Below are 12,604 nucleotides of genomic sequence, written 5' to 3' on the forward strand. Positions count from 1 at the left end.
CCTACTACATTATAAACTAGCAAACCTGCCAATGCTTCACAATTGCTAAATACATATGGGCACGGGATGTATGTTATAATCTCTGTCTCACCTCTCCCCCCCCCCTCTCTCTCTATGTTCATTTCTCCCCTTTCCCCTCCTCTGTGCACCTGTTCCCCGCCCCCCTACTCTCTCTCTCTCTCTCTCTCTCTCTCTCTCTCTCTCTCTCTCTCTCTCTCTGTGTGTGTGTGTGTGTGTGTGTGTGTGTGTGTGTGTGTGTGTGTGTGTGTGTGTGTGTGTGTGTCAGAGCATCGTTTACTGGTGTTGCAAAGGAAACATGGATTGGGATTTCAAGTCCCTTAAAATGAATGGGTAAATTGGTTGGGGTCATTGGTATATGGAGTATGGGAGAGTCCTGTTGAACTGATAGATCTGGGACAATAGTAACTTCAATGACAGTATTTCGCATGATTTTAATCTGCAAATGGGTAGGATTATAAAGTTGCAGGCATTTCAGATTCCATACTAGTATTGCAATCAAAGGCCAATAAGCCATAAATACAACTAACACTGACTGCAAGGAATAAAATGAAACAGCAAATTGCTGTGTATACACTTTTTGTTTAAAATTATGTACAAGGAGAAACAGCTTGCCTAATGGTTTAAATGCCCTGATACCACTGCTAAAAACAACTGTGAGGAAGAAAATTAAGCACATTTTAAAAGGATAGAATTTTCTTTCTCACAGTTGGTTTAAAAAAAAAAAACTGTGTACTGTTGTTTAGAAGAGATATAGGCATTGTCCATCTGAAGGTTTACTAGAGTATTGTGCAAAAATCTGAAGTAAGTCTGTGAAGAACTTTTCGTGATTTTTGGTGACGGCATTAAACTACGACTTTTCTTTATATGGCAGCCTAGATGGTCTGACAGACAGGGGAAGTGTCACTGTTGGGTGACTGTAGGAGGATACAGAATAGCTTGTATGGAATTTCTATCTGATGTGATGAATGGCCACTTCTCCCAAGTACGGAAAAATGTAAATTAATGCAGATGACTAGGAGAAACAATCCTGTGATTTTCGAATACAGTGTCAGTGGTGTGCTAGTTGACACTGCTGCAGTCATTAAGTATCTGTGTGTAACACTGCAAAGGTGTTGCATAGTAATATGAGGTGGAATGAGCACATAAACATGGCTACGCTCCATACAAATACTTTCAGGAATGACTTCCTGTCACTTAAATCTATAATCAACGTTAACAATTTTTTCTTCTACAGAAAAGCTTTCCTTGCCATTGCCAGTCTACATTTTATATCCTCTATACTTCGACCATCATCAGTTATTTTGCTCCCCAAATAGCAAAATTCCTTTACTACTTTAAGTGTCTCATTTCCTAATCTAATTCCCTCAGCATCACCCGACTTAATTCGACTACATTCCATTGTCTTTGTTTTGCTTTTGTTGATGTTCATCTTATACCCTCCTTTCAAGACACTGTCCATTCCGTTCAGCTGCTCTTCCAAGTCCTTCGCCGTCTCTGACAGAATTACAATGTCATCGGCAAACTTCAAGATTTTTATTTCTTCTCCATGGATTTTAATACCTACTCCGAACTTTTCTTTTGTTTCCTTTACTGCTTGCTCAATATACAGATTGAATAACATCGGGGAGACTACACCCCTGTCTCACTCCCTTCCCAACCACTGCTTCCCTTTCATGCCCCTCGACTATTATAACTGCCATCTGGTTTCTGTACAAATTGTAAATAGCTTTCGCTCCCTGTATTTTACCCCTGCCACCTTTAGAATTTGAAAGAGGGTATTCCAGTCAACAGTGTCAAAAGCTTTCTGTCAAGTCTACAGATGCCAGAAACATAGGTTTGCCTTTTCTTAATCTAGCTTCTAAGATAAGTTGTAGGGTCAGTATTGCCTCACGTGTTCCAACATTTCTATGGAATCCAAACTGATCTTCCCCAAGGTCGGTTTCTACCAGTTTTTCCATTCGTCTGTAATGAATTCACGTTAGTATTTTGCAGCTGTGACTTAATAAACTGATTGTTCAGTAATTTTCACATCTGTCAACACCAGCTTTCTTTGGGATTGGAATTATTATATTCTTCTTGAAGTCTGAGGGTATTTCCCTGTCTCATACATCTTGCTCACCAGATGGTAGAGTTTTGTCATGACTGGCTCTCCTGAGGCCATCAGTAGTTCTAATGGAATGTTGTCTACTCCGGGGGCCTTGTTTCGACTCAGGTCTTTCAGTGCTCTGTCAAACTCTTCACGCAGTATCGTATCTCCCATTTCATCTTCATCTACATCCTCTTCTGTTTCCATAATATTGTCCTTAAGTACATCGCCCTTATGTAGACCCTCTATATACTCCTTCCACCTTTCTGCTTTCCCTTCTTTGCTTAGAACTGGGTTTCCATCTGAGCTCTTGATGTTCATACAAGTGGTTCTCTTTTCTCCAAAGGTCTCTTTAACTTTCCTGTAGGCAGTATCTATCTTACCCCTAGTGAGATAAGCCTCTACATCCTTACATTTGTCCTCTAGCCATCCCTGCTTAGCCATTTTGCACTTCCTTCGATCTCATTTTTGAGACGTTTGTATTCCTTTTTGCCTGCTTCACTTACCGTATTTTTATATTTTCTCCTTTCATCAATTAAATTCAGCATCTCTTGTGTTACCCAAGGATTTCTACTAACCCTCATCTTTTTACCTACTTGATCCTCTGGGGTAATACCGAGGAGGTTCCGACAAGAGACGATCGTGTGCTGAGTAGACGATGGATCTGTAGTCCCATCCTTTCATATCTGAAACTCAGCAACAAGGAATTTATGGTGACCACTGTTGATTTCAGGAAGGTGTACGATTCAGTTGATCGAACCACTCTACTGAAGATTCTTGAAGAGTTTAGCTTAGATAGTAAGACAAAAGTAATTATCCAGCAAACACTAATGAACACCACCTACAAAATGAGCTTCACAGGACAGATGTCTGATGCCTTTGAAATCAAGACAAGTGTGAGACAAGGAGATGGACTATCACCTCTGGTCTTACAGTGTTTTAGAAATGATTGTTTAAGAATGGAAGAAAGAAATGAACAATTCAGGGGTAGTAAATATGGTAAGGCTAGGCAAAAGTATAAGAATCTCACAATCAACTGTCTAGCCTTTGTAGATGATCTAGTGATTTTTTCAGATCCCATACATATGGCAGCAAAACAGTTTAACAAAATGAAGACACAGGCAGTGAAGGATGGCATGCAAATCTCATCTAAGAAGATGCACTTTATGATGAACATAAAATCGGCACTGAGAAAACTGGGGGGACGATAAAAGAAAAATTAAGTAGCCAGAAAATTTTAAATGCCTAGGTCGAATGCATCGTGTTCAAACTATCAGAGGAAGAAGCCTTCACATCATGGGTTAACAAAATGGAAATGAGCTGCGAACTGACTAAAGGCATCTACAATAAGAGATTGATATCCTTAAATGCCAAAACTACACAGTATTGGACTGTTATTATACCAGAGGCTCTATATGCAGCAGAGGTTCTTGCAACAAACAGGAAAGGTCTAATTGAGAAACATGAGACTTAAGAAAGAAAGATTTCAAGAAAAATTCTGAGTCCCATCAAAGAAAACAATGAATACAGACACAGGAAAGACAGAAGCTGAAGCATGGAAGTAACTGAATGACTGGAACAACACATCCAAAAATTTCAGACTAAAAGTAAGTAAAACGACAGTGGAAATGGTCATCAACAGACAAGGAACAAGATCAAATATATTTCTAGAAGGAGTAGAAGTAGAATCTGTTTCCCGTTTCAAGTACCTAAGAAGCATGATCTTTTAAGCAACACCCTTAAGCAGGAAGTACTCCAGAGAAAGCATCCAATTTTTAGTGGAATCAGAAATATTCTCTGGGATGATAAATATGATTTAGAAACATGTACTGTACTAAACAAAGATCTCAGCAGAATTCATGCAACATAAATGAGATTCATTAGAACTATGAAACAAGCAACTGAAAGGACAATATCAGAAATAAGGTGAATAAAAAAGTAGTTGATACTGAGGTTCCTGTTACCAGTGTCATACAGAAATGCAGGCTTCAGTGGTATGGACAGATAATGACAATGAACAGTGAAAGATCTGCCAAAAAATATTTCAACCTGAACCTCATGGGAAGAATACCACAGGGAAGACTGAGAAAACACTGGATAGAGACTGTAAGATCAGATGTGGAGGAGAAAGGACACAGAATGGGAAGTTGTCCTGGAAAAGAAGGTGTATGAAGACAGAAGGAGATGGCGAAACTGGAGTTGGAAAAAGATGATGAATGATGATGATGATAATGATGATGATAGAAGGTGTCACAACCATGAACTACAGTATATAAACATATGGAGAAGATAAGTGACCCAATTCATAAAAGAAGAATTGCCTTTTATGGCCACGTGATGTGAATGAACCCAGAAAGGATATCTTAACGGATATCAAAACCTAGTTTCAAGACAAGAAAACCAAATGTGCTGACTTCACAAAAATCAACTAAGATCTACAAATTTTTCCTAAAGATATGTGGATATGTGGTCTGCTTAAGGAAAAATTATGAATGCACAAAGATTTACATATGGATACAAAAGCCCTACAGATACAGATACAGAAGTACTGGGTGGCAGGTAAGGCTCAGGAAAAGAGATAGTCTTCACAACTCGGGCCGAAACAGCTGGATACAGTGGCCACGTGTGTGCGAGCTGTGCTTGTGTAAACGATAGTATGTTTTCAATTCCAAAGAAGGACCTTTTGTCTGAAAGTTGAAATGTTCAGCGGTCTCTTTTCACTGTGTCTTTCTGAGACTCAACACCTCCGCTATGTGGCAAGTAACAATCTATCCTTTTCATAATAAAGTTGAAAGCAATTTCGACTTTATTTCATTGATCACAGATTAGGTTTCCAAAAGACGGCTGAAAATTTCAATTTCTTGTAAGATATTCACTTTCTTCCCTTTCTACGTGTAATGCGGAATTTGGAACTGTTCGTTAATGTTTTTGGAGCTATGTCTGTTGTCTGGCAGATGTAGTGGACATACTGTTATTTTTAGATTTTACATGCTCTTTAAAATATACCTGAAAGTCATTTAAAAAGTCAACCAGATACACTTATCAACAAGCAAACAGGACAGAAAGTTTCTCAATAACTGTGGTCACATTCTGCTAACAAATAGTAAAAAATTGTCTACACAGTAACTGAAATTTAAAATTTAGAGTCACATAACAATAAATTTTTAATATTTTATTTTTATTCTACTATTTATTTTATATATTACTTTCATTTTTTGCTATTTCCTAACTTACCTAAAATACACACACAAATATATAGTCATCATTATTTCAAATTATTAGTCCATGGTTAGTTTCATTTTTTGACCAATGTAAAATCTTTGTAAATTTTGTACCTTTTTAAAATTTTAAGCTGACAAACTAAAAAGACAGCATATGTGGAACCAAAATGAATAGGACACACAAATTCAGAGACACTAACATTCTAATCTCCCCCCCCCCCATCACCCCACCCCATGAACAACAAACCTTGCCATCAGTGGCGAGGGTTGCATGCTTCAGCAATACAGATAGACATACCGTAGGTTCAACCACAATTGAGGGATATCTGCTGAGGCCAGACAAACGTGTGGTTCCTGAAGAGGGGCAGCAGCCTTTTCATTAGTTGCAGGGGCAACTGCCTGCATGACTGAATGATCCAGTTCGGTAACATCAACTAAACCAGCCTAGCTGTGCTGGTACTCTGAACGGCTGAAAGCAAGACACAACTGCAGACACAATTTTTCCCGAGGGCATGCAGCTCCACTGTATGGTTAAATGATGATAGCATACTATTAGGTGAAATATTCTGGAGGTAAAGTAGTCCTCCATTCAGATCTCTGGTTGGGGACTACTCAGAAGGATGTCATCACCAGGAGAAACAAGACTGGCATTCTAAAGATTGGAGCATGGAATTTTAGATCCCTTAATCGCCCAGGTAGGTAAGAAAATTTAAAAGTGGCAATAGATAAGTTGAAGGTAGATACAGTGGGAATTACTGAAGTTCAGTGGCAAGAGGAACATGACTTCTGGTCAGATGAATACGGAGTTATAAATACAAAATCAAATTGGGGTAGAGCAGGAGTAGGTTTAATAATAACAAAATAGGAATGTGGGTAAGCTACTATGAACAGCATAGTGAACAGATCGTCATAGTCAAGATAGACACGAAAGCCCACACCTACCACAGAAGTATAGGTTTCTATGCCAACTAGCTCCGCAGATGATGAGAAGATTCAAGAAACGTATGATGAGATAAAAAAAATTATTCAGATAGTTACAGGAGATGAAAATTTAATTGTAATGGGGGACTGGAATTTGATGGTAGGAAAATTGGGTGGTTGATTTGGGGAGGAGACCAAACTGCAAGGTCATTGGTCTCACGGATTAGGAAAGGATGGGAAGGAAGTCGGCAATGCCGATTCAAAGGAACCACCCCAGCATTTGTCTGGAGTAATTTAGGGAAATCACGGAAAACCTAAATCAGGATGGCCAGGCGCGAGATTGAACTGTCGCCCCCCCCAAATGCAAGTACAGTGTGCTAACCACTGTGCCAACTTGTTCAGTGATGGTACGAAAATGAAGAGGAGGAAAAATAGCAGGTGAAATTGGACTGGGGGAAAGGAATGAAAGATGAAGCTGCCTGGCAGAATTTTGCACTGAACATCATTTAATCAATATACACATTTGGATTAAGAATCACGAAAGAGAGTTGTATATGTGGAAGAGACCTGGAGACACCAAAAGGTTTCAGATTGATTATATAAATATGAAGATAGTAACTGTTCTCAAAAGAACAGATACCATTGATGACCATGCAACTTCTCTAGAATAAATGATGATTAATTGAAACCTTCAGGTGCCGACAGGTGTCGTTGATATACCTCGATGGAGACAGCTGAAAATGTGTGCCCTGACCGGGACTCAAAACCAGGATCTCCTGCTTACATGGCAGATGCTCTACCCATCTGGGCCACTGAGGACACAGATGAAAAGCACGATTACAGGGACTTATCCCTTGCACGCCTCCCACGAGATCCACATTCCCATCTATCCACAATCTACATACGTAATGTTCCTAAGAACGCGCACAGGTTGTCCGAACTCTTATGGAAATTGTCACCTTAGTTGGCGCGAAAGTTCAGTAATGTTTATGATGAACCAATGGTTTTATATTACACCTGTTATCAGCATAATAACCCAGTTTATCAGTTGGTTAGTTAGTTTCATGGATCATTTGAATAATAAACTGTTATGATGTGGAATGAGTAATGTTACATAAACATTGCTAATTTAATCCTTAAACATGGGTAGATGCTTAATATTTATAAGCATTTTTTTAATATAAAACAAACAGATGCGTGCTAGTAATTCCTACCGATCACCTTTTACACATTACAATAATAGAAATTCTTATACGGAATAGAAAGAGTTCCCATGGAGAAACTTTTTCAGTTTGTTTGCAAATTTTACTTTGCTGCCTGTCAGACATTTTATATCACTGGGTAAGTTATTAAAAATTTTGTTTGCAGCATTGTGCACCTGTCTTTGTACCACAGACAACTTTGATGATGAGTAATGAGAGTCGTTTTTCCTTCTAGTATTATAACTATGCATGTCATTGTTTTAAATTGCAAAAATGTTCAAATGTGTGTGAAATCTTATGGGACTTAATTGCTAAGGTCATCAGTCCCTAAGCTTACACACTACTTAACCTAAATTATCCTGAGGACAAACACACACACCCACGCCCGAGGGAGGACTCGTACCTCCGCCAGGACCAGCCGCACAGTCCACGACTGCAGCGCCTTAGACCTCTCGGCTAATCCTGCGCGGCTTTAAATTGCAGCGGATTATTTACAACAAACGTCATGAGGGAATAAATATACTGTGAAGCAGTACTCACAATGCCCAACTCCTTAAACAAGTGTCTACAAGATGATTGTGAGTGAGCACTACGTATTATTCCTACACCATATCCTTGGGCAATGAAGACGTTCTATCTTAAAGGTGAGTTACCCCAGAACATGGTTCAGTACGACACTGTTGTTGTGGTCTTCAGTCCTGAGACTGGTTTGATGCAGCTCTCCATGCTACCTACATCCTTCTGAATCTGCTTACTGTCCTCACCTCTATCTGTCTCCTCCTGTGATATTCAATCCCCATACTTCCCTCCAACACTAAATTTGTGATCCCTTGGTGCCTCAGAGAGTGTCGCATCAACCGACCCCTTCTTTGGCCAAGTTATGCCACAAATTTCTTGTCTCCTTGATTCTATTCAGTATATCCTCATTAGTTACATGATCGACGCACCTCATCTTTAATATTCTCCTGTAGTACTACATTTCGAGAGTTTCTATTTTCTTCTTCTCTAAACTTTTATTGTCAACAGTTCACTTCCATGCATAGCTACACTCCAGACAAACACCTTCAGAAAAGACTTCCGAAAACTTAAACCTATATTTGACATTAACAAATTTCTCTTCTTCAGAAATACTTTTCTTACCATTGTGTCTACATTTTATACCCTCTCTACTTCAGCAATTATCAGTTATTTTGCTGCTCAAACAGCAAAATTTGTCAACTACTTTAACTGTCTATTTCTCAATCTAATTCCCTTAGCATCACCTGCTTTTTCCAGTTTAAATTCCCATCAATATGCACACCAAAGAATTTTGAAGTTTCCCCCGTATTTAATATTTCCACATCATGTTTTACACATATCACTGGTGTAGTTCCCCTAGAACAACTGAATATGTTGCATCTCTTTAAAACTGAGGGTGAGCCCATTTGCAGGAAACCAGTGAATAATACTTTTAAGAACATTGTTCACTATGTCTTCCATTTTTGTAGAGGAATCTCAAGACTGCAAACAATAACATTGAAATCAATAGAAAATGAAAGAAGCTGAAGGAGTCACTCATACTCCGAAAGCAGTAGCAGCTTAGTCTGACAAAACATCACCACTAGACAGATACAAACATGTCACTCACCACGCAAACTTCTGTGCACTCATCACAAACTGGCTGTCATTTTACGGCATGGGTGTCCAACCTTTTAGTTTACATAGGCCACACTGGAAGGAGACGAGCACATTTGGATGTAATATACACACATCAAAAAATGTTTTGCATGATCCGTGTTCCCAGAACTCCTAAAGATAGATGTTGACTGTGGATACTATATCACAGATACAGTCCCTTTGACTGTTCAGAGATGTCATTAAACCCACCCAAAAATGTAAACAACCATGCATGAGCAGCTCCTACCAGGCAGAGAGGGTCCGGCAGCCAATCATTTCGAGTCATTCCACCAGGAAGGAGTACAAGGCTCGTGTTGTCTGTAGTTCCACCATGCCTAGACGGTGAATACTGCAGTTCGATCGCGTCCGCATTGTTATTTTGTGCAGGAAGAGCTCTCAACGAGGGAAGTGTCCAGGCATCTTGGAGTGAACCAAAGCTACGTTGTTCGGACATGGAGGAGATACAGAGAGACAGGAACTGTCTATGACATGCCTCACTCAGGCTGCCCGAGGGCTACTACTGCACGAGATGACTGCTACCTACAGATTATGGCTCGGAGGAACCCTGACACCAATGCCACCATGTCGAATAATGCTTTTCGTGCAGCCACAGGACGTCGTTTTAGAACTCAAACTGTGCACAATAGGTTGCATAATGCGCAACTTCACTCCCAACATCCATGGTGAGGTTCATCTTTGCAACCACAAAACCATGTAGCACGGTACAGACGGGCCCAACAACGTGCCAAATGGGCCGCTCAGGATTGGCATTATGTTCTCTTCACCGATAAGTGTTGCATATGCCTTCAATCAGACAATCGTCACAGACGTGTTTGGAGGCAACCCGGTCAGGCTGAACACCTTAGACACACTGTCCAGCGAGTGCAGGAAGGAGTAGTTTCCCTGCTGTTTTGGGGTGGCATTATGTAGGGCTGACGTACGCCGCTGGTGGTCACGGAAGGCGCCATAACGGCAGTACGATACGTGAATGCCAGCCTCCGACCAATAGTGCAACCATATTGGCAGCATATTGGCGAGGCATTCATCTTTGTGGACGACAATTTGCGCCCAAATCGTGCACATCTTGTGAATTACTTCCTTCAGGATAACGACATCCCTCGACTAGAGTGGCCAGCATGTTCTCCAGTCATGAACCCTATCGAACATGCCTGGGCTAGATTGAAGAGGGTTGTTTATGGACGATGCAACCCACCAACCACTCTGAGGGATCTACACCAAATCACCGTTGAGGAGTGGGACAATCTGGACCAACAGTGCATTGATGAACTTGTGGATAGTATGGCACAATGAATACAGGCATGCACCAATGCAAGAGGATGTGCTACTGGGTATTAGAGGTAACTGTGTGTACAGCAATCTGGACCACCACCTCTGAAGGTCTCGCAGTATGGTGGTACAACACGCAATGTGTGATTTTCATAAGCAATAAAAAGGGCAGAAAAGATGTTGATGTTGATCTCTATTCCAATTTTCTGTGCAGGTTCCGGAACTCTCGGAATCGAGGGGGGACAAAACTTTTTTTGATGTGTGTACTTAACACTGACAGTAATTGCTGCGGAGAAAAACAAAATATGTTCAGAGGTATACAGTTAACACATGTAACTAATTTATGATCCTCAATTTTGAAAATGCAAATTTGAGAATTTATATATGAGATTTTATAACTTTACTTTACAAAATTTTATGGGAATTTTTTTCCCCCAATCATGTGCTTACTTCCTGGACCGCACTGACTTGTTTTGGGTTTCTTGCAGCGTGCAGGCCACAGGTTGGGCACCCTTGTCCTATAGCCTGTAGTCTCACTACTACGGTGCATTTCTGACCATCGTGTATTTTAGAAAATTTTGTGGAGTTGACACCCCCCTCTCTGCTCTAAATCGACTCTGTGTCAATTCTCTTCACCCTGCAGAACTTCTAGCCAAATGGCTGGAGTATAGTACCCAAATGAGCCAAACACAGTCAGACACAGTGGACTGCTACAGCAGTCACTGACCACATCTTAAGTCCGAACTTGGAAAACAGGTTCCAGATTCCCGAGAGACACAGACAGGTAGAGAGAGAGAGAGAGACAGAGACAGAGAGAGAGAGAGAGAGAGAGAGAGAGAGAGAGAGAGAGAGAGAGAGATTACCTGTTGTGTAGCCGGTAGTAGGCCAGCTGCAGTACCATCTGCACACACGAGTCTGGGTGGAGGCGATGCGCCTGCATGAACTCCTTCCCAAAGCCACAGTACTGCTCATACATCACGCACACTGCCCAGTGCTGCAAAGAGGAATTGAGGACTATCAGCACAACATGTCTTTGGAAATGTATAACTGGTCCGAGATATATTTGAACAACAGGACCCAGTATGTTATACGGAATTGTGAATGTTCTGCAGAAATTACAGTATTAGTAGGTGTGCATTGTAGTGCAATAGACCAAGGTATTCAATACATCTGATTAAAAACAGAATACACTATAAACACTGATCAGCCAAAACATTATAACCAACAACCTGATATCGATATACACCCGTCCAGGTGACAGCATCGTCACATGGCGAGGAATGGCTACTAGTCAGACAAATGTTGGTGCACTTAGTATCAGTGAGTGGGCTGTCTACGGGTAGATTGGGGAAGGTGTGCCATTTACCGAGTTTGACTGAGGACAGACTGTGACGGCCCGGATGCTCGGCAGGGGCATTTTGGAAACTGCACGACTCGAGGGTTCGAGGAGTGCCGAGGTGAGTACCTTCAACAGGTGGTGAAAACAAGGTAAAACCATATCCGGACGTCGTGGGGTTGGGTGCCATGCCACCTACAGATGTCAGTAGGCTACTATTTACAATTTGTACAGAAACCAGATGGCAGTTATAAGAGTCGAGGGGCACGAAAGGGAAGCAGCAGTTGGGAAGGGAGTGAGACAGGGTTGTAGCCTGTCCCTGATGTTATTCAATCTGTATATTGAGCAAGCAGTAAAGGAAACAAAAGAAAAGCTTGGAGTAGGTATTAAAGTCCATGGAGAAGAAATAAAAAAGTTGAGGTTCGCCGACAACATTGTAATTCTGACAGAGACAGCAAAGGACTTGCAAGAGCAGTTGAACGGAATGGAGAGTGTCTTGAAAGGAGGATATAAGATGATCAACAACAAAAGCAAAACAAGGATAATGGAATGTAGTCGAATTAAGTCGGGTGACGCTGAGGGAATTAGATTAGGAAATGAGACACTTAAAGTAGTAAAGGAGTTTTGCTATTTGGGGAGCAAAATAACTGACGATGGTTGAAGTAGAGAGGATATAAAATGTAGACTGGCAATGGCAAGGAAAGCATTTCTGAAGAAGAGAAATTTGTTAACATCGAGTTTAGATTTAAGTGTCAGGAAGTCGTTTCTGAAAGTATTTGTATGGAGTGTAGCCAGGTATGGAAATGAAACACGGACGATAAATAGTTTAGACAAGAAGAGAATAGAAGCTTTCGAAATGTGGTGCTACAGAAGA

General features: G+C 40.7%; 1 protein-coding gene across 3 annotated transcripts in view; it reads right to left on the reverse strand.

Annotated features, from left to right (window-relative positions):
- LOC126108811 (peroxisomal carnitine O-octanoyltransferase) overlaps nt 1-12,604 on the reverse strand; it is a 234,135-nt gene that overhangs the window by 80,718 nt on the left and 140,813 nt on the right. For all 3 annotated transcript variants that reach the window (XM_049914177.1, XM_049914175.1, XM_049914176.1), the window contains exon 9: nt 11,258-11,388. In XM_049914177.1, coding sequence (XP_049770134.1) covers nt 11,258-11,388 — 131 coding nt within the window. The remainder of the gene's footprint in view (nt 1-11,257; nt 11,389-12,604) is intronic.

Source organism: Schistocerca cancellata, chromosome 11, assembly GCF_023864275.1.
Source record: "Schistocerca cancellata isolate TAMUIC-IGC-003103 chromosome 11, iqSchCanc2.1, whole genome shotgun sequence".
Lineage (NCBI taxonomy): Eukaryota > Metazoa > Arthropoda > Insecta > Orthoptera > Acrididae > Schistocerca > Schistocerca cancellata.